At 37.3% G+C, this 27,531-nt stretch overlaps 1 protein-coding gene and 1 long non-coding RNA gene across 2 annotated transcripts in view; one reads left to right on the top strand and one right to left on the bottom strand.

The window, feature by feature from the left end:
* The window catches only part of LOC116588480, a 104,495-nt gene extending 78,846 nt beyond the window's left edge, over positions 1-25,649 (top strand). The window contains exon 3 of the long non-coding RNA XR_004284961.1: positions 25,389-25,649. This is a non-coding gene — a long non-coding RNA (uncharacterized LOC116588480). The remainder of the gene's footprint in view (positions 1-25,388) is intronic.
* Positions 183-15,823, bottom strand: KIAA0408 (KIAA0408 ortholog). The gene is made up of 5 exons (XM_032339585.1): positions 15,660-15,823; positions 11,056-11,415; positions 10,887-10,966; positions 7,059-8,388; positions 183-4,656 (listed from the first exon to the last, which is right to left on the bottom strand). Exons 1-5 carry the CDS (start codon positions 15,792-15,794, stop codon positions 4,483-4,485), a joined length of 2,079 nt encoding a protein of 692 aa, XP_032195476.1. The 5' UTR covers positions 15,795-15,823; the 3' UTR covers positions 183-4,482.
* Positions 25,650-27,531: the final 1,882 nt, after the last annotated feature.

The following is a 27,531-nucleotide window of genomic DNA, read 5'->3' as shown; positions in this document are numbered from 1 at the left end:
TATGTGAAAAAGAACTTCACTCTTTGCTTCCTCTTCCTCTTTTTTTGGAAAAGAGTCGGAATGAGGAGTCCATAGAACCACCTATTTATTTCTCAGTATTATCTTGAGAAATATTTATTATCTTGGTTATTTAATTTTTCCATCTGAAATTAGAAATCACAAAGGCTGCCTTGAACTTTGTTGGAAGAAGTCAACAAGTCAAGGTATGTAAGTGTGCTTTGCAAACCATCAAGTCATAGATGCACGCAGGCATACAGGGAGGCAAGACACTGGTGTTGGAGCCTACTGTGGTGACCATCCTTATAACCTTGGCCGTCATACAAACCTCTGAGTTTCAGGATTGTTTCACATGACTTTTATGATCCTTGCCATTCTAGACTTTATTTCTAGACTTCATCATAGCTTCATATAAGCAGAACTTCCTTACCAGAATTTGCCAATCATACATGTTGGACTCAAAAGATCATTGCAATATGTGTAAGATTTTTTGACTTTTTCCCACTGGAATGAAAATTATTTTCTATGATAAGAAAAATTCCTACAGTAAAAAATGTTGACTAGACACTTGCCTGAAAGCTGCCTCCTCCAACTTTGTTTTTTGTTTGTTTTGTTTTAATTTTTTACTTTATGAAGCCCATTTTTTGAGAGAGCATATTCTGGGCTCTATCAAACAATAAGTCATAGTTGTACATTCTAATGAAGATACTTGCTACTTAAGAAGAAACATGCAGAATTTGAAGCAAAATAACACTATAATAGAAATCTGAGTCTACCTAAAATAATTAAACTAACTTCACATGTAAAGGCAAATTTCAGAGGAGTACACTTTTTTTCAAACAAAAATTAATCAGATTCAATAAATGGTTTAAATGGGCAGAGTGGCTATCAGGGTATGAGAAGCTATTTGGGGTTACATGTGGCTAAGTGCAGGAATTCATGCAGGCTTTTAGATTTTATTATGTAGAGATATCTTAGGAGAAGCTAGGCTGAACTGTGGACATATTTGATTTTAGACTTCATAAAATTTTAGCTTTCCTGGAGACTGCTATAGGAAAGGAGGAAAATAAAAACATTCTCAATGTATAGACATGCCGCAACATGTGTCTCCACACCTATTTAATTCAGTAACTTCCAATCACTGGAGGAGATTCTAATATCAAGTATCTGTTTGTCAGGAAATGTGCCTAAAAATAATTTTAAAAATCTCTGCAGGGAAGCATATTCTCTTTCTTAGGTCCACATATTTTCTCAAGATGACATGGAGTCTGGTTACCTTCTCTCTGTAGAGGTAAATCATGCATGATATAGCTAATCATCTTCATTGTCTATGTAAAAACAAATGAAAGTTAAGGTTAATTTTCAATAAGTGAATTATGCAAACATAACTTACATCTTTATATTTGGCTTTGGTGATAAGGCAACATAGAGAACTCGTGCAAGGGTTGTGTGCGCACACACACACACAAGCACACATGCACGCACACACACATGCACAAAAACTCAAGAACTTTATCTGCCTTGTTCTTATTCCTTTCTGAGATCAAATTGCTCACTTGAAATAACATAAGAGTTTCCCACCAAAAAGTCTGCTCAGGAAAGCTTCTATTAATACAAGTGTTTCTAATCAAATATTTCTGAAATGTTTACAAATGTCTTCAATCCAGCATAATGAAGGGTATGTTTTTGGGAAGAAAATGCCCATCCAAAGTAGAAAAACTACCAGTTAAAATTCACAATAATAAAAAAATATTTTTGAAGGATAATTTCCATTTACCTGATAGGTTTTTCCATAAAAAATTATAAAATATTTTAAAAGAGAAAACAGAATATTTCAATAATCTTTGCTTTAGTTTCTTCATCTTAGCAGTCAAGGAGTTGGACTAGATACTAAGTTTTTTTTTTTTTCCAACCCTAATATTCTATGAGATTTTAGTCAACATAGGAAGAAGTTAAAATGTTTCATTCAAATAGTAATAGAAAAGGTGACTTAAAATTGTATATAACCCTTTTATTTTACAGGTAATAAATCAAGTCCCAGGGAGGTAACATGACTACCCAATGGTGCTCATCTGTTTGAGCATCCATCAAAGTCACTGCTTCCAAATCTCTTTAATCACCAAATGTTTGCTTTCTTTTTGTGGTTGTTGTTGTTATTGTTTTATTAAAGACTCCAGATCCCCCTCTGTACCCCTGGAAATTCTGCTTTAGTAATTATGGGATGAGATTAGGAAAGAGATCCTCAATATTTTGAATTGTAGTTAGAGGTAGGAACCATAGATCCACATCAGACTACCTGGGATACAGTGATGGAGGGAAGCAGGTATGTTGCCCAATTCTTGGGCAGTCTCTCCAATGTAACACAGCAGCAACTTCCTCATGGGTCCATCCTTGCACACCACCACTTCCCTTTCCACCCCACCCTTCTAGATGAAAAGCATATGATGTAAGTGATATCACTTGGTGTCTAGGTTACTTTTCTCTGATAGGTTTCCTATGGAAAAGGATATTCCTGAAAGAAACAAGAATTAAAAGCATGTCTATAAACGCCACAGAAATAGAAACAATTTTAAGAGAATATTATGAAAAACTATATTCCAATAAACTGGACAACCTAGAAGAAAGGGGTAAATTCCTAGAAACATATAAGCTACCAAAATTGAAACAGGAAGAACTAGAAAATTTGAACAAACCAATTACCAGCAAAGATATTAAATCAGTGACCAGAAAACTCCCAACAAACAGAAGTCCAGGACAAGATGGTTTCACAGGCAAATTCTACCAAACATTTAAAGAAGAGTTTATACCTATTCTCCTCAAACTATTCCAGAAAAGAGTGGGTCTCTAGCCCTTACTTATCATCTTCTCCAGCTTCATACTCTAGCCATTTTATTCATCTCAACTCCTATAAACTCTCCTTTTTGGAAAACATGAATCTGTCTATCATCACACAACAAACAGTCTTGAGCCTTTTAAGGCAGTCTGGGATTTAGAAATCATTTACTTTACCTCAGATCATGATGTATAATGCAATGAATTTCTCTTAATTGTTAAAATATATCATAAGAAGAAGGTCTTTGAATACTCATGTCACTAGGCTTTCTCAACCTTTCTGGTAATAAAGAAAAGCTTAAATAGAATTCATATCTAATACCAAAGTTGGTTTTATAGAGAGACAATGGAAAGCAAAGTTGCTTCTAAGATCTTACATATAAAAATCCAAGCACTTCAACATTCATACTTCCTTCAGTTCTCAATATAGATCTTATGTGTTCACTGGATGCAAATTATGGCCAAAATACACATTTCTGTTCTTATGCTACTCATGGATGCCAAGGTTTAGTTTAAGGCTTTTTTTTTAAATGTAGAAACTGTAAGAAATATATTATAATTCAGCTTTCAATCAAATACCATTCTTAATATTTCTTGTTAATTAAAAAAGCGAATTAGTTTTTGTCTACTAATTTTGTGGAAAAGTTAAAAAAAACAAAAAGGAAATGACTTACCTCTAAATATGCCTTCAAATAAAGGAGCTTAACTAAAAGCTATACAATTTAACAAAAAATTAGAATTCAACATAACTGAATTTCTTTTCATATCCTATTTAAGGATTATGTGTTACTGAAGTTGACAAAATAAGATCATTTTTAAGTCCTGTTATTTCTAAGGCTGTCTCATAATATGGCTCTGGGGATCAAGTACTCAGTTAAAGCCATAATAGACTACCGAATGATATACAAAAGATTTTGTGAACATTTTATGTTTGCTTTAGAAGCCTGAACTATTAAACCTGTGACAATTTTATTTATTTAAGAGAGTAACAAGGAAATCAATGGTATTAGTACATCCTTATGTCAGTTAAGAAACTATTTATGAGCTGTATTTAGAAATCTACCAAATGTTATTAATGTGTATAATTCTTATTTTTCAGTGTTGTTGGGGCCCAGAAAGTGGTCAGTTAATATAATTACCTCAAATGCCTTAAATGGATACCTATTAAAAGGTATACAAAATATAAATAGTACTGTATATTTTCAAAAATTTTAAATAAACAGAAAGATACATAGGTATACAGGTTATAATTTCAAAGTCAACACTAGCACATATGTTTTTCTTATCTAAATACATACTAGGATACTTCTCATTGTAACACATGCATCTACAAACACATGGCCATGCACATAACCTTGCTTTCTGCCACTTGCAAGAAAGTTAGAATATACAATATAGTACATTGTTTCAACTTAAAATCATATTGGCAAATTAATGAGGATGGCATTAAAAAATTCTGATCTAAGAAATCAAAATACAGGAAGATAATTATTCCATAGATTAAAAACACTGAAGACTGATGGGAAGTTAAGATTGAAATCATTTGTCCCAGTGATCTTGAAAGACAGAGAAGAGACAGGATTGGCTGTAAACACTCGGAATGCTCTATTTGGCAATTAGGACTTTTGTCATCTAGCAATCCAGGCCAGAGACTCAGACCATTGATGCTGTGGATCTCAAAGAAATGGTATAACTGGGGGCAGTCCTCCGCACGGCAGGGGGCGCTGATGGAGATCTCGAGGCCCATCTGGAAGGGAGACGGCGATTTGCTGGTCTAGCCGGTCGGGAAAATCCTTTTCCACGTGAAGATTTCACTGCCATGGATTCCTAAAAGACAAAGGAAGACCTCCATCTCACTATACAAGCACCAACAATTGATAATATATTAATATATTAATTGCTTAATATATATTATGGATCCCAACTTCAAGGGTGATGGACTAACCTATTGAGAAGTAAGTAACGGCACGGATATCTGAAGAAGGTGATTGTCTACTATTTGTGGTCTTGAATCAAAAGCATCTCACTTTTAATGAGGAATATGGTATTTGACAATCCTGTAGATCTTTTCACACTGCCACATTTTAATACAATTGATCTCTTTTTACGACTAATTATGAGTTCAGGATTCAAAAATTTGTGTTAGATAACTTTGAAGATGGAACTATACGTGTTTATTAGTGGGACATTAGGATGATTTAGTGTTCTTAAAAAACAAAAAGATAATATTTTATAAGAGAAACCATGCTCATTTATGTCGTTATTGGCACTTTCAGAGGTCATAAGCAAAAGGCACACAGATCACCGAACGATTTATCTGATGCTTTTTTTTCCCCACCAAGAACCACTATTACTACTTCTCAAAAGTTTCAAAATTGTCACTAAAATATTTCAAAATATAACTTGTTAATACAGAATCATTATCTATATTGGGCATTACTGGATGACTTAAAACATTTTCCTTCCTGTCCCTTCCTTTTCTTTAATATCTTCTTTCTTTTCTTTCTACTTTAATGGAAGAAAAACATTCTTAGACCTTTGTAATTAAAAAAAAAAAAGTTTCCACTACACATTTTATACCAGTATTATTATTGACTTTCCCAACAAAGCCTGTGCTCTTTCATCTGAGATGGGTAGTGAGGATGGCCTCTATTTCTATGACAATAACCTAAAATTTCTTTTTCTGTCTTTGGAATCTTATTTTTTTTAGATTTGCTCCCACAGGTGGGGGAGGGGATGAAAAACTACACTTAAGAATCTATTGTAGAGGACCCCCACAACCAATGCAAAAATGTAGTTGATGAATATTTAGCCAGTATCCTATACGTGTTTCCATTTGCCATCTGAAGCTTACAGGCCTCCCAGGTATTTATGGACTCAACTAAAAAATGGAGAAATACAAAACCAGGGTAATTACTTGTACCTTGTACAAACAGGCAAGGTTTCTGGTAAAATGGATAAAAACTGATATTTTTATGAGGTTGAAAGCCACATAAAAATAATTTTTTTTTACACCAGAAGAAGGCAACCTGCATAGCTTAAAGCTATATTGCATACACACTGAATTTTGCAAAAGTATGATTTTTTGAAATATTAGCTAATTATAACAACCTGTCACCATGTAACTTTTCATAAATTATGCATAAAAAGGGATTGTTGGATAGCTCTTTGTTATAAATATCAATCTCTTCAACTATCTTTTCCTCCTATAGCTAGGGAAAACTATATCCTTTTGCAAACAGACTGGAACAAAAAAAGAATAACAGTTTATTTAAATAATTTTTTGGGAGGGGACAATTTTCATGTTAGGAATTTACACCAATAAGAATGACCTTAGGGATGCCTGGGTGGCTCAGTTGGTTGGGCAGCTGCCTTCGGCTCGGGTCATGATCCCAGCGTCCTGGGATCGAGTCCCACATCGGGCTCCTTGCTCAGCAGGGAGCCTGCTTCTCCCTCTGCCTCTGCCTGCCATTCTGTCTGCCTGTGCTCGCTCTCTCCCCCCCCCTCTGATAAATAAATAAAATCTTTAAAAAAAAAATGACCTTAAAAAATTTTAAGCTATAATATTTTATTTCCATGTACCACCTTTCTGCTCCACAAAAAAAAGAGAACTTTATAAAGCATTATTTTACAATGTGTTAGACCCATAGTCACATCCATGTGACTAATCCCATGAGAAAAAACATGAATCAAATGTTGGGAATGACTGAACCAATCATAGCCAACAACTGAAAAGTGCAAGAAATTATTTTAAAAACATTTGCAATACTCTTTTAAAAATATAAACACTAAAAGAATAAAATTCTATAAACCAATAAATGCACATTTGGAATGTTTTTTCAAGAAAGAAACAACAAACATTGAATCTTCTTGAGGCTCTTGGTTCTACTTATTTTTTTTTAATTTTTTCAATTTATTTATTTTCAGCATAATAGTATTCATTATTTTTTCACCACACCCAGTGCTCTACTTATTTTATTTATGTTGTCCCATTTCAAAATTTTAAAGAAGTTATAAGGTACTATTTGCAGTCTTAAAAATCATATTTTAAGAGGTTCGTGTTAACAATTCTAAAATTTATACTTATTCACAAATAAAGGATCAAGAAATTAAGAAGACGTCAAACCATGTGCCTACATTCTATTTATATAAATGGACTATTGACTGAACTCTGAGTCACTGCTGCATGTAGACACAGTCCTCTCGATGCACATTAATTGCTTTCTCACCTCTGTTATCTTTCTCCAGTCTACTCCTTGCTTCACTTGCTGTGCTCCACACATAGTTGGCTTTTGCTGAAGCTCTTGTTCTAACTGAACTATTTCTAAATGCTGACTTAATGTGGGCCCACTGCTGACATCAGCATTACATCTGGTCCAGTTATCCTGGAAGCATTCAGAATTTTGCACTGCAGATCCTGTGGACGTCTCATAGGTTTTCAGCAGCTTTTCCACAACACCGTAATTTGACCTAGGATCAGCTGATCTTGGCCGACCAGACAAATTACTGGGTCTCCAGTCATGCTCTTGGAGCATATTGCGGTAGCTGCTAGGGCTCATGTGTTCCTGCATTTGTTTAACGAGGCCTGTTGTGGATATTGTGGTGGGATTGTCAGGCACATTTTCTCTGGGCGCAGGCACGTGGACACTGGTTTTCAGAATATCAGACACATTGTCATTTTCTGAGATGTTACCTGTATGAGTAATTAAGGTATCACAGGGCTTAAGATCTTCAGATGATTCTGAGTAGCTTTGATTTTGCTGTATTGCCCGACAATTTCTATCTGTTCTAAATACGATTCTGTTAAATTCATCAGTCTTTGCTGCCAGTTTTTCATTCCTAGTTGTCTTCTTAAAGCCACAGCTGAAACTTTTAAGTGGGCCGCTGCTCTCTGTCACCAAGGAGCTATAGTCACTGCTTATATGCAGATCAGGATGAGCTTTAGTAGGGTGATCTGGAACCATCTTTTCACACTTTGGCTTACTGGGAGTCAAGCAGGTTTTCTGAAACCACAATGGAGAGGGACTATTTTTTGCACTGATCCCAGGGTCATACGACCACATGCTAAGTCCAGCATTTTCATTACATGAAGGCTTGTTACATATTTTGGCTTTGGGGGCCAAAGAAGGAGACACGATACCATCTTTCAAAGTCTTGCCTTCATTTAGACACAGGATAGGCATCTCATTGTGCCTCAAAAGGAAACCAGAACTGCAGTTCCTTTCATCTTGACCCTCTTGGGCCACCTGGATGCAGTGATCTAAACTTTCCTTCAAACTTTCATGAGCTTTTTCGGAATAGGAGCTGGGAAAATTTCGAGATGTGCTTCTTGGAGGAGGAAGTGGTGGAATTTCATTTCTTTGCAGATCAGTTGTATCAAGTTCACATGTCTTCAGAGAATTGCTTTGGAGCACATTTGTACTTAGGTTCTTCCTATTTTTCTGCTTTTCTTTTTCTAAATTGAGGGGAAGAATGCCCTGGCCATCATTGACCATGTGGTCTCTGTGAGGCATATTAATTACATTTGGCATTTCCTGAAGAAACGAATCTGACTTCATCCTAAACAATTATAAAACATGATATATTAGTGATAATTTTATTTAGGATGAGTTCTCAAAAGAAACCATGGCTTAAGCAATGAATTTCTGCAATAAGAAAAGGACTCCCAACTTCCTCAAACAGCATTTTCATATAAATTCTCTAGTCAGAACCTCCAAGTCCTTTTTCTTGAAAGATAAAGCCCACCTCCCAATGTAGCATTCATGGTCTACATGCTCTGACCCAAACTATCTTTCCATTATATTCCCAAACTGTCTCTTACACTCAGACTAGACTGTAGAGTCTTTGGGGTGTCTGCCACTGATCTTCCCATTTCTACAGGTTCCCTTCTACCATTTTCTCATCTCTGCTCTGCCTACTGAATGCCTAATCATTATGTCATGTGAGTTCAACTTCCTTCTCTTGGATTTGAAATGACATTCTAAACTAAGCAGTGTGACAGAAATCTGAATACAAGCTCAGTGAAACATGAGTAATACCAAGTAGAAGGTGTCATTTGGGCTTGAAACAAAAGTAAGAAGGGGCGGGGGGTGGGAGGTTGAGGGAACAAGGCTGTGAGTATTAGAGAGGGCATGTATTGCATGGAGCACTGGGTGTGGTGCAAAAACAATGAATACTGTTATGCTGAAAAGAAATAAACAACAACAACAACAACAACAACAACAAACAAAAAACCTCTGAACAGTCAATTCTGTTGGTTGGGGAAAAAATGCCTCAGCAAAAAGTACACTGAAGGAATAGTTCTCAATGTCATGTCTAAATGGGACTTTTGGGGTGTGATCCTCACAGAGGAGTGCATGTCGTTCTTATGTGTATAGGAGAGTAAACAAAGTATTTGATGAACATATGAGCAGAATGTGTTACTTATTACCACTACCCATTGAAATCCAGTTATCTCTTCCATTTGGGAACATGGGCAACTAAATTTCCAGGCTCCCAGTTATAGGGGTGAAACTATGAGACCAGGGAGCATGAATGATGTGGGTCATTTCCAAGCTAGATTATGAAATTGCTGGTGTAAGACCTTCCAGAGTTCTCTACCCCCATTTCTTCTGCTGACTTGATCATGGAAGCCCATTTTAGACGGAGATGTGCTTTTGAGCCTGAGTCTCAGTGAGTAGAACAGAGAAGATTTTCCCAGTTTAATTCAAGACAAACATGTAGCTTCCATAAACATTAAACATTTTTGCTTTAAAATTAAAAAAAAAAAGAATTTTGGGGGTGAATAAAAGGGCATATAGGAAAAGTGAGCTACAATAAAAATAGGTGGTTCTTTAAGGAAAAGAGAGTACTTTGGTATAGCAGGATCATAAAGCAGAGTGGGAAGGAGGAAAGAAATATTAGACTAAATTGTAATGTAAATGTAATGAATTAGTATTACATACTAATTCAAATACAATATTTGAACTATCCTTCTGAAGTGTATGGTGTCACAAGGAGAACTTTATACCAGTTGTGGTTTGTAAAAGAAAATTGGCAAGTGAGTCTTTTCTAAGTTCAATCAAAACAAAAAACCTAAATAAAGCAACAAGATAAATCCACAAGTTAAATTGATCATACTGATAAATATAAATCATATTTATATATCTTCAGCTTGTAAAATGTTACAAGTAGAATACAGTAAAGTGCAGATAAATACTCAGTAATGGAGAATGATAGGCAAAAACAAAATGGCCAGATAGAGGGCAAAATTATGTATAAAATATGGTTGAATAAAAAAATCTATTGTAAGTCAATACAAAAATTCTTTCTGAGCTTCCTAAGAGCTAAAGAGAACTAAGGGTATTCCTAAGAGCTAAGAGAAACACTGCTGCTGTTTCTAAGAGGAACATACTCCTTCACTAGGAGATGAATGTTGATCCTAGAACAATCCATCTTTACTTACCTTGTAGAGAATTCCAATTTATTTTTTTAATTTGGTGAAAACTTACTTTTATAATTATATAGGTGTTTCTAAACTGAAATAGCACCATTTACTCTCATCATATGTGTGTGTATGCATACTTACAACAGGTTCTGAATTATGTATGCTTCCATTATATACATGTAAATGTAGAGAAATAAATGACTTAAGTATTAAATACTCCACTAGAACATCATTATATAATTAAAAATCCACATTGTTAATTCTTAAGATATTTTAAATTGGATTAGCTCCACTGTGTACTCGTCCCCCAGCCAACACTCAAAATGAGAAAGAGCTGCACAAGAAGATACTTGTTACAGTATTCGGGAGAGTATCCCTTAACCAAACACCAAAAGAGTGCAGAATTCCTCACAATCAAATTATGGAGACAGTGAGAAGATTTGGTTTAAGAATTAGTAAGCAGAGAAATATTCAATTAAAGTTTTTATCTCCTATCTAAGATAACCCTTTAATAACTCATGGTTAATTCACACGAACCAAGTATGAAGAGGAGGCAGTTTAGATTCATTCATTGAAAACAATATTTGTCTTGATTTTCTGATAGAAAATAATCATAGATATATCAGCCCACCTTCTGTGGTTGGACCGCTTTCGGATTTCCTCTTGAAAGCTGCATAACTCTTCACTAACTTTGGCAAGTTCTTCAAGAGCCTTTATACATACAAGCAACAGCACGTTAGCGCTTTGAAATGTAAATATTTCTTTAGGAACAGTTCTAGGCCAATCACAGTCTTACTTACCAAGTTCAGGGCCCCAGAACACCTCCTGCTCTCTTCCCTCCAAGTCCTCGGACCAGGGCAGGCCTCACAATCTTTTTGGTTCTCTGTGGCCAAAGGATCCATAAACCCTACTTTGGATTTTTTTGTTGCTTTTTGTTCCTTACACATTTGATTTCCCTCGCAGAGTAAGCTCTGCTCTGTTTTATTTTCTTTTTCCAGACCATCCCTGTGATTTATCCCTGTAAATTCACATCGCCCTGAACTAGGGTCATTTGGAGATTCCAGCACTTGATCTCGAATTGCTTTCTCACCATCATGACTGATGATCTTAGCGCGTTCATTCATGTTGATTTTCCTCCGAAGCTTTACTTCATGGCAAAGCTGCAAAGAAAACAAAGATAAAGCTTTTTTCTCCTCCTAATTTACTTGGTCGATATTTTTCATACCAAGCACACTATTTTGAGTTCTCTTTGCCATATCATGATATACTAACTACCCTGGGGTATTAATGCTTATGCTTCTGAGTAGTGCTTCTAAAATCTGATCAGTCAGGGGTGCTTGGGTGGCTTAGTCGTTAAGCATCTGCCTTCAGCTCATGTTTTGATCTGGGGATCTTGGGATTGAGTCCTGCTTCGGGCTCCCTGCTTGGCAGGAAGCCTGCTTCTCTCTGTCCCACTCACCCTGCTTCTGTTCCCTCTCTCACTGTGTGTCTCTCTCTCTCTGTCAAATAAATAAATAAAATCTGGTTTAACTGATACTAAAGTGATGTTTTAAAAATATATGATTCTGGGGCGCCTGGGTGGCTCAGTGGGTTAAGCCGCTGCCTTCAGCTCAGGTCATGATCCCAGGGTCCTGGGATCGAGTCCCACATCGGGATCTCTGCTCAGCAGGGGGCCTGCTTCCCCCTCTCTCTCTCTGCCTGCCTCTCTGTCTGCTTGTGATCTCTCTCTCTGTCAAATAAATAAATAAAAATATTTTAAAAAAGTATATATGATTCTATTTGCAGCTAATGGCGAAGTGTCTAAGCAGTTGACAGTATCATGTAGTGTTCCAGTTCATTCCACCCCCCAAGTGGACATTGTGCAGCTGAAGGATGTTTCCATTAGAAGATATGTTGTTGTTACTAAGGTATTGCTAGGTACCACTGAGATTTTTTTTTTTTAAGAAGAGATTTTTTTCCCCCCCAAAAAAGCTTTCTCAGGTACCTGGGTGGCTCTTATTAAGCGTCTGCCTTCAACTCAGGTCATGATCCCAGGGTCCTAGGATTAAGCCCCGCATCGGGCTCCCTGCTCTGCGGGAAGCCCGCTTCTCCCTCTCCCACTCCCCCTGCTTGTGTTCCCTCTCTTGCTGTGTCTTTCTGTTAAATAAATAAATAAAATCTTAAAAAAAATAAAAAGATTTCTTATCCTGATTAAAACACACGTGACCAGTCCTTTACGATACGAGAACTCTAAGGCTTCCATCATTTATTAGTCTATGTTAAAGTGGACTCCAAATTATCTCTTGATGAGAGTTTAGTTTAACCTGTAGTCACTCACACAACTCACCCCTAAATATAGGAAGTAAGTAGCCTTCCTCTTTAGGCTTGAGCTGTGGGAAAGCTTGGCAAATTTCAAAGGAGTTTTTCGGATAACTATTTAAGCAAATGACTACATTTTATGGCCACAACCTATATCTATTCAAGGAAGACAATACTGCTGTTCAATATTTACTCACATCTCAGAGAGAAGCACTATGCTGAGTTGGTGGCTGAAGTCTATACAGTATATATATTTCCATAGATTCACCTCTATCATTGGATGATCTCAGGATAGCATCAAATTATAGCTATGGAGCAATCATTTTTGTCCTCATAAAATTACTTGTTCTGAGCTCTTGTGGGCATTATGATTTGAGCTGACCTTGAGAGATTGGATACAAAGCAACCCTCAAAACTTTATGTTAAATCTAAGGATGCTTATGGTGACACTGTCTGCTTTTTAAGGCGCTATGGGTAAAAACAAAATTGCCTTATTTTCAAAATCAGGGACAAAAGTACTATTCCTGGGAAACAGGTTTGCCTTTGTCTCCTGAATACTGAGAAACATGCAGCTTCTAATTTTTATGTTACTGCAGAGATAGACTTGCTACATGTAATTCACGTAAGATCCTTCCTCCTGTCTTCAACTCATCTTTTTGTTCTGTTTTGTTCTGAAATACTTTACCTTCTGTAAAATTTTACATACCATCTTAAATTCTCTTAGGATTTAAGTGAGGTACGGATAAGCAAACAATACATTATTGATAGAAAAAAAATTATTTTGTACAAGAAAATCTGTGTTACTCCATACTCAGCACTTGTTTATGGTTCTCTGATCATTTGAACAAAGGTGACAAGCAGAAAAGACTGCAATATGATTAAAAGAAAGAAAGAAAGAAAGAAAGAAAGAAAGAAAGAAAGAAAGAAAGAAAGAAAGAAAAAATTCCAGATACCAAGACCTCTATTTAGGGTTTCTATCTGGATTACTCCAGGTTTCCGAATACATCTGGGTTTTGCAATAGCAGGGCAATGATTGTGGATAGTGGCTGAGCAAAGAGCCATTAGCATCTATCTTAACACTCAACACTGGATCCTCCCACTGGAAGATAGCTCTTGGAACCAAATCACATGTGCACATTTGGGAACCCACAATTCTCTAGTACATGGCTTAATAACTTGTGTCTGACTTAATATGAACAACTTAGTGATATATGTTAAACAAATATAGTCTATTATGCTCACGGAATGTTATAATTATTTTCAAATGTTGATGTTTAATTTTAGTTTTAAAAAATTCTGGATTCTCTGACATGCGAGGATACTTTCTTCCTGTTTTCCTCAAATTTTTCTACCCTTGTTTGTAGCCTGTAAGACGGACATATTAAAGGTACATTCTTATGGGCTACAAAGCTGGTAGTGGAAAAGAAATATGTATTAGTATGATAAAGGGAGTACAAGGCTAGTATTCAGGTATGAAAGAACATTATCTATGGGTATTCTGGGGAAACACATTATGCAAACATACTCCCAGTAGTGGGGCTGTATATTTCTGGCAAGACACAAATAGCACCATGGCTACTATCCAAGATGAAGAAAAAATATTACAGCCTTCTATCTCCTTGATGCAGAAAGAACAGTATTTCTACAAACTATCATCCTATGTTTAAAACACATTTAATGCCTGCTCATCAAAAAAGCTAATATTTACCATAGATAGAATCTTCAGAGATATGAGAATAATTATTTGACAATACAACAGTACAATGTCTCACCAGACAGCAGATTATTTTAGTTCTATTGCTTAAACAATTGGCTAGACTAATCCTGACTCCTTATTTTTTTTATTTTTTTGCTTAGATGCTAGAATTATCTGGTCTCCCAAACATTTGGGAGGCAATGACCCATGACTTCAGGTTTCTGTTTGAAGTTTGGATTCTGATTTGACTTAGACATCTCCTTGTTTTCATCCACCCTTAGTCTTTGGATAAAGAGGAGTTAAGAGAATAAGCAAAACATCCTTTCCAAACTACAGAGGTATGAGCAGTGGATTCTCATTTCAATAGAATCACAGACTACATGTCTGCCTTCTCAGCTCTGTTACAGGAAGAGTTGAATAGTTACTTTTTAATTTTTCCTTGTAGTGTGCCGATTTATATTTTATTCACAAGCAATTACACGGCTGTTAATAAGAAAAATATTTATACTGAAAACACATAAAGCACCAGCTTTGATAGCCTGTGAATAAAGGCCAAGGAGTCTGTTAAAAGTATCACTTTGGCAACGTGCACAAACCACATGACAGCATGGATGGCACCAGAAGAAAGCAAGATAAGTAGAAATAATTTTCAGTTGAAACCAGCTCAAAAATACATCAATGTAAATACTTGAAGGAAATATTCCCGGGCCAACAGGGAGGGATGGTTAATGGGGATAAAATGACTATTTGTGTCAGAGTCATGACATGTTGTTTTTCATAACCCTTTTCTTAACAAATGTGCCAATAAATGTGGCACATTCTGCCAGAATAAATATCATGTCCACCGCCATTTTGATATATGACACTCCTTTCGATTATGCTGAATAATCTAAAATGTAATTTCCTTTAGTAGACATGATTCATAAATCATTTCAGGAAAGATCTGTATTTTAAAGCCCAATTGTAATTTTGCTAATATATGGTCCACCAATTACATTTTTCTTACATTTTCCTCCTGGGCCTTGTGCTTAAAAATTCATGCAAAAACAAAAACAATAACAAAACTCATTTTTTTTAAACAACTCATTTTTGATACCAAGTCACTTTAGTCAGAAAATAATAAATTGCTACACTTTAGAGTAACATTTAAGTTCTTAATTTTCATGCAGGGATATATATATATATATATATATATATATATATATATATATATATATCTCCACCTAGTCTCTTCAATACCACTGGATAAGGTTCTGCTATTTTTGGTCTAGTAAATGTCATTGAGACTCGATGTGCATCTCTTAGGTAGAATAAGGAAAACAGAAATAGTTTCCAGTACAACAGAATCTCAAACAGAATTTTCATTCTGAGCGTTCAGTTTCAACGTATTCAAAACAAACCAATTTGTACCTCTTCTATCTTCTTCTGCATGATTTTCCATTGACTCTCCCATTCCTTCCTTTCGTTGTCAAACTGGTCCAGTAATTCCATCTTTTCCTTGTGCCAGTTAGCCTCTGTGTTCTCCCACTGCTTATGCAGGTCCATGGCAACCGTGTGAGTGTTAGTGAAGGGGTATTTCTGCTTGTCTCTGCCTTCTCAACTGTTTCTTGGAAGCTTGGAGTTGTTTTATTCAAAGCAGTCTCACTTGCCTTTAAAATAAAGCCTAATATAAACATAAGGAGGAAGAGTTCCAAATCCATTTGCTTTTTGGAAGCATGTTATCACTTTGTTAAGAGCCATCGACATAAACAAACTATAGGAAAACCGTACTTAAGACAGAAGATGATTAACAATCTGCTTAGGAAGAACTAACACAGTTGGGACACCTGGGTGGTTCAGTCGACTAAGTCACTGACTCAGGGTTGTGAGTTCAAGTCCTGCACTGGGCTCCATGTTGGAGCCTACTTAATTAATTTAAAAAAGAAAGAAAGAAAGAAAGAAACAAAGAAAAAAAGAATTAACACAGTCAAAAAGTAAGTATTGTCCAAATGGTTTTTTCCCCCTTTCTCAAATGGGTTTTTCCCCCTTTCTGAAACAAGTCAGCAAAATTATATTTAAATGCATATATAAGATGTAAGCATTCCTTTAACCAACCACCTAATCTAAAGATGGAATTTTTGTGTGACTATCTAAGAGTAGAAGTATGAAATTCCACTGGGTGGTCTGTCCTATCCATACAACTGTGATAGATTCTGCTGCAACAGAATTACTCCTGTTTTTGATGCAACCGGATTGTGTGTTTCTGTGAATTGAAGTCCTGAGTAGTACAGGATCACAGTCTCCGTTTATATTCAGAGTCGCAAGCCCACGACAGATGTGAGGACTGTAGTGATAAGACCCCTGAGTTGTTAGTCAATCTGGGTGGGACTGACATAGCAGCAAAAAATGAAACTGGATCATAAAAATATGTTCATTATTTTAGTTCATCAAGTAAAATGTAAAAGCAGCAAAGCCATCCTGGGAGCCACATGCTCTGATTTTCTTCTAATGGACCATATACCACAATCTGTTTAGCCTATTGAATACAGAGCACTGAAGAAAACACTGCTCCGTTTGCAAGGATATCCTTGATCACATTAAGCAGTGACTGAAATAATTAGATTTCTAGCATTTCCAGTATGCATATTTAGGCTTTGAAGATGCAATTTATTTAATTAACATTTATTTATTTATTTGGATGGCATGTGTGTGTGGTTGGAAAGGGATAGGGGGAGAGAATCTAAGCAGGCTCCATGCCCAGCATGGAGCCCAACGCAGGGCTTCATCTCATGACCCTGAGATCTTGACCGGAGCTGAAATCACAGGTTGGGCGCTCAACTGACTGAGCCACTCAGGCACCCCTGAAGATGCAACTTAAAATACCAGATCAGTAATTCTGTTATATGTCATCTAAAATCTCTAAGATTTATTTAAAAATGGATGCTACTTAAAGGGTTGTTACAAAGATTATATGACACACGATAGGCAACATCGTTTGAGAAATCTACACATTGTCCCTAGTTCTTTCTTTAAAAAATCATGGTCTGATTTCCGTGAAAAACAATTTTGATTAAGAAGGGCATATGGGGACCTGGCTGGCTTGTTTGGTGGAGTGTTTGACTTTTGGTCTCAGTGTTGTGAGTTCAAGCCCCACGTTGGGTATAAAGTCTACTTAAAAAAAAAAAAAAAAGGAAAGAAAAGAAAAAAAAAGCAGACTGACACTTTTTAGTGGGTGGAAAAGAATATTTAAAATGTCTGAATCACCATTGAAGATAATGATGGCTATTGGAAGTCTAGCTCTTTGGTTATCTGGGTCATGACCGAAATGTGTTAATTTACCAGGTGGCTGTTAATGCTAATTACAAGGACAGTGGCCCCAAAGTCAACAGCTGTTTGGGTATCGGAGCTGTGGCATGAAGCCGACATAACTACTTAGCAAGCCCCATTTTGTAGTGGCAGAAGATGACCGTGTATTTCGTGTCCCAAATGTAAGATAAACATTGAAGACTAATTTCATTTTTATCAGACTGTTCTGAACATGCATATCCAAGGGGTAAACTGCTCCAAACATATTTTTTGAGCTGCAATCTATCAATAAATTATAATAGACTAATAAGGATAAAAAAGAAATGAGTGCCCTAGACAGGGCTCTACCTTCAAAAACAGCCCATAAATATTGCAATCTACATTGTCATTCTCATAAACAATTTGCTACAGAGCCTTTGTCATTTTTACCTACTTCTTTGACAGTCTTAATACTGTGACTAATTTAGTCAAGAAAAGAAGCTAATTTCAGATCTGAGATGCTCTCATGTCTCATTTTATCCACTCAGCCATGCTGTTTTTCTAGTCTCATGTTCCATCTCCTCTGTCGATCCTTTTGTCCTTTTGCTACCTTCCACACCTGTGAGCCAGTGACCAGTGACCACAGTACCCAAAGCAAGTTGCCTAAAATAAATACGTCAATGAAGATCTAACAAAACGAAGATAGTAAAGAATATACACAATCTTGTTTTCTGTTTGTTTTGGTAGATCGGTCATTAATCTTGATTACCTAATAATCTTTTAATTTCATCTACTAACTATTCACAGGAAATGCACAGTGCCTATTTTTTTGACTGGCAGACTGCTTCGAAGCTATATGTTATTGATTGTGAGCTGAAACTCTCTTGCTTACAATAGGTACTTAACACTGAGGTTTCTCAGGGAGAGTGGAATGGTTTAAGACCTCAAGAGGTAGCTGCAAAGGTAACCAAGAAAATTATAGAAAGGGAGCAGATTAATTTCAAGCTACCTGGAAAGAAGGTGTTATGACAGCCCATGTTTCGTCCTGTTTCTAAGCACAGGAAATATTCAGAAATCTTCACAAAGTTTCTCCTATAGTTACATAGCAAATGGCCCCAATTTTCTTTCCCTTTTCTAAACTATCTTTTTTTTTTTTTTTTTTAAGATTCTATTGTTTTATGAGAGAGAGAGAGAAAGAGAGAGAACAGGAGCGGGGGTGGGGGGAGAAGCAGGCTCCCTGCTGAGAACCTAAGGCCCTGAGCTCATCATGACTTGAGCCCAAGGCCTATGCTTAACCAACTGAACCACCCAGGTGCCCCTCCAATTTTTCTTTCTATTGCTAACTCTTCTTCCTGAATCACTTCCAGACCAAGGCTAAAAGGTGTCAGATTATTCTTTTCTTTTTTTTTTTTTTTTTTAATCTACCTGAAGGTCATCCAGGAAAACTACTTCAGGCTTGCTTTTTGTAACAGCATTATACATGAACCCAGGTAATGTTGCCAAAGCAGACCGAATCCTGCACTTAACTGCAAACAGCCAAACTCATCACTTACTTTGGATGAAGGCCAATCTACAGAGCTTCCCCTTTCCATGGCCAGAGCAGTATCTAGTGCCAGGAAATGTAATGGTTATGGATCAAAAGCAAGCCTTTAAAAGAAAATTCCTATAGAGCAATATCTGTGCCAAATTTTGTGGGAGGATTTATGTTGTCTTCCTAGCATCTATGTCATGTCATAAATGTCAAACGTAATATGACTGAATTTATTGCTTTCCCCTCCAGAAATACAGTGGGGTCCATAGAGTAGTCATGAGGATTACATGAACAAAAGAGGGAGAAGGCTTAATAAAAGTGCCTCATGGTTTTGAATCCGAGTAGGTGTTCAGTAAATGCCTGTTTCTTGGTTTTTTCCTTCTGTCCTTCCCTTTTTCTTTTCTTCCCTCCCTCTCTCCTTCCTTGCCTTCATTTTTCCTTCTTTATGTTTTCTTTCTCTGGAATAAAACTTACAATTTTCACCTTTATTTAATTAGAAAATTAATAGGAACAAATCTAATTTTGCAGACTCTCATATTTTCAATGACTTTCTTTTGCCATCAGTATTTTTCAAATATGTTAAGAATACATGGCAAATTGAACATTTAGGCAATTTTTTTTATTGTAAATAAAAATTTGAATAGACAAATCTTATATTAAACTGCTTTTATTATAATTCTCCTTAAATATTAAAAAAAGTCCAAGTAATAGGGCAACTTTGTAGGAACATAATGTCCTATCATGAGAAGTTACAGGGTAAAGTGGTTCAACAGATTTCAAAACTCCGTTTCAGTGCTCTCTAGTGAGGCAAATATAAAAGTTCTCTTTGTTCTTAGTTGTCATACTTTTCGCCCATGGATATTGGCATCTACGTGGGAGAGGAGGAAGGATTTGAGCCATCTGCATCCCTCTCTGTGTCTCCAACTCTGTATCATTTCGGTTCATGCAGAATTTCATTCAGAATACAAATTTATTAGAGCAAATATAAAAGGATCGAGTGAACTGCATTAGTCACGCATGTGTTCTTCCCTCGACAAGGCTAAGGTAGCATTATATAATCTATGTAACCTACTTCTGAGTCCCTGAGGCTAAGGCAGGAGGCCAAAATTGTTGGGTTGCGAGTGGGTAGCCCAAGCAGGGTATGGGGGAAAAATAGTTCTGCTTATCTTCTGTCCTATAAGCAAGCAGCATTTAAGAGAAACTTAGGAATCTCACAAAAAATTAATTTCCCAACTCAGTCTCAATTTGGTCATGGTAACACTTCTTTTTCTAAGGAGAGCTCCAATCTTCCTACAGTTTGGTCATTACCATTTTAACCACCGTCCCCCTCTCCCCGCATTGGAAACTGGACATCAGCCAGACAAATGAAACAGTGTTATGGGTGCTGACCCTATGGCTACTTCTCTCTTCTGAGATTTTTGTTCTGAGTATTTGTTTCTTGCTCTCCTATTTCTTTTTTCTAAACATGCTACTTTTCATATAAAATCAAAGGTTTTTCATTTGTAGGAGGTTACAAAGGAATGTAGGAATGCCACACACAGTAGGTACCATCAATCTCACAATTCCTAGAAAAATCATTGGCCCTAGAAATGCTTTGCTTTTCTTTAAGCTTGAGGGATGAGGAATTCCTATGCCCACACCCACTGGCGTTAGGCACCATTAGCCTCTAAGACTCTCTAGCTCTTTCTCCAGGCTGTTACAAATCACTTGCATCATTTCAACAAATTAAGACCTTACTCCTCCCCTATTGTTGAAAGATGCATCTTTCAAAGACAACCACGATTTGATTTCATGCAGGGCAAAAGAGAGTATTTTCTCATTGCTGTTTCTTGTTATTTCACCATGTTCCTCATGTTTCAAAAAGGCCAAAGCAATAACGCTACATGCCATTCTGAAGAAATCCTTCTTGCCTTCTCATTTGATTACCTTCTCTTTCCTTGTTTTTCGTCAGTTATACACTCATGCTAGAAAACATCCAGGATTAAAAAAGAAAAGAAAAAAAAAAAAAAAAGAAAGAAAGCTTCCAAGATAGACACGCTGATTTTACTTTTCTTAACTTAGAAAACTTTCGAAAGGAACTTCTGTCATGGATAAGTAAGTATCCAAAATTCATCAACTTAAACAACAGAAGATGTAGTGTAAGATTCCCAGCTAACCGCAGATTCACAGGTTATGAATGGCACGCACTTCCACTCAGATTACAAAAGCACTAATCATGGAGGGAGCAAACCATCATCTTGAATGAACTACATTTACTTTTCATTGTAATTTTCAAATACCAACAATCTCCAGGAGTGTGAACTTTACTCTGTAAATGTAAACAGTCTTCATCCTGATGAAAAACAGCATTCTCATAAATACATTTAATGAAATTCCACAGTAGGTGAAGTACTGCTCGAAGTACTGAGAAGCAGTGCTTGAAAAAGACCGTTTCAGAGGGTGGATGTCGCTGTCAGCCCTGAGTTGGGAAATCCACCCACAGCAGCTGAACCTTGCTTCCCCGGGAGTCAGTAAAATCCGCTACTCCACCCCGCTCACTGTTTTTAAGCTCAGACACAGACACTGAAAGAGGCAGATGTTGAACTAACCCTCCCCTTAAACAGTGTTCAGAGTTTAAGTCATATCAGCAGCAGCCCCTCTATATTTTGCCACAATGAGTCATTTGATAGAAAGAAACATACCTTTTTGCTCTGGGGAGAAATCCTATGGATGTCCCACCACAACTAGCAGTGGAAGGATAGCTAGGTTTTGTTGTTGTTGTTGTTTTAAAGACGAAAGTCTCAGCTCAGTGTATCTTGCTTCTTTGCAAGAAATGGGAGTGCAAAATCTGTCCAACCATTCAACAGAGCAGTACTGACAAGTCCCTTAAAAACCTTCAGCCCTTTCACAAATCAAAAAGCTGCTCAGCTCGGTGTCACAGCAGCTGCTGAGACGACTGTGACGTCAGTTACTTGGAGGCGGCCTTCAAGCCAGTCTTCCAACCAGAGCTCTGTAACTTTAGAGCGGCTCATACTCTGGGTAAACAACTCCAGGTCCAGGACATTTTTAGCTTTTATAATGGAGCCCAGTATTTTCCAACTTGCCAAAAGAGCTGGTGTTAATATCACACAATGACAATGGCCAATTTTAGATTTCATTTGGGAAAGTCAACTCAGTTTTTATAGGCAAGAATTACCTCCTTGCATACCTCTCTCTTTCCCTTTTTCAGCTAGAGTCAGAAAGCCCTCTTCAGTGCCTTGACAAGTAGGTGTCTGTATGTGGCAGAACAACACCGAGAGCCGTCTCCAGAGATGTGTGAAAACGTATCAAACGTCTGACTTTAAATAAAGTGGAAGCAGGACATAGGGAAAGACCAACATGATACGCTTCACGTTTCTATGACAGCTTGCTCTCTGTAATGTCTGTGATGTCTTCCCGCCAGAAGAAGTCAGATACCATGGGAAAGAATGATACTTATCATGGGAAGAAAACAACCACCACCACCACGAGATACCCATGTGCTTGCTTTCAGCTGAGGTGTACCGCAGCCCAAGTATATGGAGGGGCCCCCTAGACCATGGCCACATCAATCTATCCTGGAAATACTGGGAGAGATGCCTTCTCGGCAACATTTCCAGGTTGTGCACGAACTTGTACACGCATGCCTCTGCTCATGTTCTGTTTAAATGAGTTATAAGAAAGTGTCTAAACGGTTTTGTGTGTATTTCGGCAAATAAGTCTGTTAAAGGTTTAAATACTAAGGTCTTACTCTCAAGTCTGAAGAATTTCCTGCATGGTCATTAAAACATTACACATTCACTTTCACACTTTTTTTTTTTTTTTTTTTTTTTTTTTTTTTGCCTGGTTCCAGATTACTAGGAATATTTTGTGGGAGTATTGCGTGGGAGCTCAAAAGTTCAGTAATAATAACCTGCTCATGGTAGCACTTTAGTGCAATTGAAGGAAACCATGCTGTGTTTCAAAAGCTTGCCATCATTTCAAAAGCAATAACAACATAATTGTTATAGCAATAGTAACGATTACTCAGGGAGAGACAGCTCTCTGCAAAGCTCTGCACTAAGTACTTGGAATATATCTTTATCCTAGTTCACGGTCATAGCAAATGTATCTGTTGATATTATTCACCCAGTCTTACTGATAAAACCCTGAGATATAAAGTAATTTCCCAAAATTCATGGAAAGATGCCCATGTGGAGGAGTAGGGTTTGGAACTTGTTTCTTCAACTGGAGGCCAGGGAATTTTGTCATGGAGATCTTGGTTTCCATCCTACTGCCACCACTCATCCGTGTGAAATTCTGAGTGTGTTTCTTCTGTAAAGGGATACTTATATTTACTTCCTGAGGTTGTTGTCAGAGTGTGAGGGGAAACTTTTAGTGCCATGCACCCCAAAAAAGGTAGCATATTCCTGCCTCTGTCCTTACCAGGACAGGAGGAAAATCCTGGAGGGGGAGAAAAGGATTGCCCCAAAGCACCTATACAGAATTATCTGGTAACATTTCTGCCCCTACAACTTTTTTCCACTCTGAACCTCTTCATTTCCATGTGTCCTTTGTAAATATAATTAAGACTGGTTTTTAAATCCTATCGGAACTTCAGATAATATGTGGCTAAGTTATGGGAGAAATGATCTTGGGCTATCCTCTGTACTGTCACTCAACAGGATCAATTCCAATGCCCTCTTCATGGAAGTCCTAGTAATTATTTATCATAGGTGCTTCATCTGCTTCTTGTCATGGTAAAGCTCACCTGAAATTATGCAGAACCAAACTAGGAATTTTGACAAGAATTTCGCTCCACGTCTATCACTTATTCTAGTGTTTCCCAACCCTTTTTGTTGAATAATTTTTATATGTATTAGTTTCAATTTCCATGCCATATACACACACATATATATATAATGAAAGGACAGGAAGTCAATGAAAAATTCAGCACGGGTGCTTTTGAATCTTTCCACGAAAAACATTTTTAAAAAAACTTTAAGAAAAGTTCCTACTGTTAGGTACATAAAAGACCAAGGCTGGTATACTCAGCCCCTCAGGGATATCTGGGTACCTTGAAGTGCCTGACATTTTCAAGCTGATGTCAAGAATGGCTGAAAACTTTATGGCAATAGATTGCTTTTAAACCAATTAATATATTTATGCCTTCAAATATGAAATTGACCCAAATCATTGCTCTGTCTCTTGGAGAGAATTTGGAAGAATCATGCAAATCTGGTGCCATACTAATCTTATCTCAATGTAGAACCAATACGTGAGGACATGAATAAAATAACATTTCATGTCAAGTAAATGCAGCAACACCAGTTAGGTGTCGAGAGACAAAAAGGAAAATCCCAAAAAGGACTTAACAAGGTCTATATGCATAATAATTTTAGACCACAGACGATAACATTTTGGAAAGGGTGAAACAAGAACATTGAGTGCATAAATGTCATGGCAGGTGTTTCTAGATGTAGAGAATTTTAGAGCCAGAAAGGACCTCTGAAATCATCTAGCCAACCCTCTCATTTTATAGCTGAGGAAGAAGGCCCTGATGGTACGTCATCGGGTCAAGGTCAGAGAGCCACTTACTAGCAGTGCCGGGAATAGAATCCCCGTCTTCTCATTCTTGGTGGAGTGCCTTGAAGTTTAAAATGCCAAGGAGTTCAAGGGAAAAGGATCTGGGGCACGAGACATTGATTTCTGGCCTTGTCAACTTCTACATTCCGTCTTCTAAGTCCACATGAGGGAGAGGCTACTCCATTTTCCGAGTATAACATAGGAGTCAAATATTTATCTTAATGACTGCCTACCTACAGAGGCCTGTGTCCTGAGATAATCCGCATCTTGGGTCCAAATGCAAAGATAAAGGATTTTAATTTGGTGATTGAAGAAAATCTGGGAATAAATGTTCCAACTTTGCCTTTAGCAGGCCAGCACACATTTAATTTATAGTTTTCATCGAATGATGATCTTGAAGCCTTGCAAAGCAGTCATTTATTTAATTTCTTTATGCTACGGAACTCTGGCTGTGTATGAGGCTGGGTGGCTTCTGACTTCTGGTATGCATACTTTTTAAAGTCCCTTTTCTTTTACTCTTCAAACATATTTACCAGTTGAAAGGGTATTGTATTTCTATTTTCCTTGACAAGGAAACGGAAACAATTGGAAAGGGGATGAATTTGAAAAACTGAACTCATTCTTATGCATATTAAAATGTAGAGACTATTATAGGGCATACACTTAAAATAATCTTTCCTTCTGAAATAATGTCTTTTGCAATTTTCAAAATGTTTTATGATACATGATATTGGTTGTTTAGTAGAACTCTCTTGACCTTTAAATTCTCTTTCATTCTTTAGGGAGAAGTCTTGAGCACTCAAATTAATGTTCCGTTTAACAAATATTTGTGAGCACCAACTCTGTACAAGGTAAACTATTGGATCCTAAGGCCCAGAAGAAGAATAAGACAAATCCTTGTTCACAATGAGCTTGGTCAATGTTGATGATTCCTGAAAGGTAACCTGTGGCATGACTGCTCACATCCTGAGTAGTCCACTACCCCAAAATAAACTTATAAACAAATGTGAAGAGACTCTCCTCCTAGTCCCTACAGCATTCCATCAAGGGGACCCATAATTTAGTGTTAATTCTCAGCCTTGCTGTACCCTGCAATCACTCAGAGAATGATTAAAAAAAAAAAATCATGAAAGCTGGAACATTCCCCCAGACTATGGAATCAGGTGATGAGGCCAGGATTTCTTAATTTTTACAAAGTTCCATAGCTAGTTCTCTCAAATTGGGTCCTGTGTTATTTCAGTCCAAGAATGACAGGGTTTGGATTCTGTCTTAGCAAAAGCAATATAATTTTGATACTTAAAGAATCTGTTTTGGGTTATAAGATTATGAGAGTCACACACACAGTATTAGATTGTCACATATTTAGACTGTTGTGTTTCAGCAAATGTGCTCTTTCCTCAGTTCTGGATGTTTTCCCCCTAGAATCATGGGATGCTGGCTCTCTCTTCTATTCTGAGGGTTGGTGGCATGTCAGCAGAGGTTTTAGCCAAGTATATCTGTCATGGGGCTTATGTACAGGCATTTCCAGATGACAAAAATATTCAAAAGAAACAGTGTTAAACTAACTGTTCTGTTTAAGTATTGGTCTGTGTTCTGAAGAAATAAAACAATAAAGCAATAAAACATTTTAGGATTATGGGCTATTTAAAATTAGAGATAGATCTGGCTTACTGTTCTCAAATTGGTTTTTAGCACCTCATTATATTATTTCCAGATTCTTGACTTGGGAGCTTCGGATAATGATGAGAACAAAATCTAAATAATAACCAATAACGGGACCTATTGTTCTAGAGTTACCTCTTATTTCAGAAAAGAATCTCAGGAATGCTGGTCTACCACAAGAGGGCCACCCTGAGTCATTTCTCCCTGGGAGGAGTTCCAGCAGTAAAGCAGGGCGGAGATGCTCCTTAGGCAAAGAGGGACCAAGAAGTCCCTACTCCCTTTCCTTTCCCCACCCGCCTTCCTTGGGAGATGCCGAGGCAGCCCACCTGTGTCTTCTACCAGAAATGTTAGATTTATCACCAATAGGTGGTAGTATTGTATTTCCAGTTTGTAATTGTCTAATAACATTTCATTGACAGAAGAAGCAGTTACTGGCAGGTCCCACCTTGGCACATAAAAGAAGAGCCAGCACATAGAAAGGACTGGGAAGAATAAGTAAATACAGGTAAGCTTTGATTGAAGCTTGGGAAAAGAATCAGTTCCATGGGACATGAAATGGGGAGAAGCAGGGGTGATGAGAATGGGAGATTGTCTGGATGGTGCCAAATGGATGGGCTGGTGCCCAAGTGAGAAGAAATATATCATCATGATGGGGAAGATGAAGGTACAAACAGCGAGGCCCAAAGCCACAGTTCCAGGCAGCCCTGTGAACATTGTGATCAGAGCACTCTGCAGAGCCAGCCAGACCCATGGCCCACACCAAGGTCTCTCAGGAAATCCACGAGAGATGCAAACACAGTACCCCCAATGGCTGTCCTTGGCCTTAACACCATATTTTTTTTATTGATGCTGTTGCCATTGAAATATTTTGCACAGGAAGATTCCCACAACTTCATTCTTTCTTATCTATTCTGAGTTTACCTTGCTTTTTTGAATCCATCTACTTTCTATAAATAGCAGGACTTCAAACAAAGAGCTTAGAACATCCAAGGCTGGGGGATCCTAACTTTCCATCAGTACCTCCTTTGGGGGCTTCACGTGGATATTTTCATTATATGGAACCTAAGCAGTTAGAATAAGGCTAAGACCTTCCATGCAGTGGCCCTGGTGCCTCAGCAGATATGCTCCCCCGCCCCCACCCAGGTAAAGTTGCTCAGATTCCTAAGAGTAATCTAAAATCCAGAATAAACTGATTTTGCTGACTTATTAAGGAACATTCTCTCTCTGAAGTTCTAAAGAACTGATTTAGGCTGCCACATAGGT

This window comes from Mustela erminea, chromosome 4 (genome assembly GCF_009829155.1).
Source record: "Mustela erminea isolate mMusErm1 chromosome 4, mMusErm1.Pri, whole genome shotgun sequence".
Classification (NCBI taxonomy): domain Eukaryota; kingdom Metazoa; phylum Chordata; class Mammalia; order Carnivora; family Mustelidae; genus Mustela; species Mustela erminea.
Note: the sequence above shows the minus strand (reverse complement) of the source record. Positions and strands in the feature narration are given on the sequence as shown.

Bases quoted from the DNA above. Each gene is read 5' to 3' on its own strand.
- KIAA0408 (XM_032339585.1), bottom strand. From the start codon at position 15,794: ATGGACCTGCATAAGCAGTGGGAGAACACAGAGGCTAACTGGCACAAG. The intron at 8,389-10,886 runs GTGGGCTGATAT...ATAATTGTTTAG, and splicing joins AAGCGGTCCAACCACAGAAG to GATGAAGTCAGATTCGTTTC. The intron at 4,657-7,058 runs GTGAGAAAGCAA...TTTGTCTTTTAG, and splicing joins ACTGGAGAAAGATAACAGAG to GAATCCATGGCAGTGAAATC.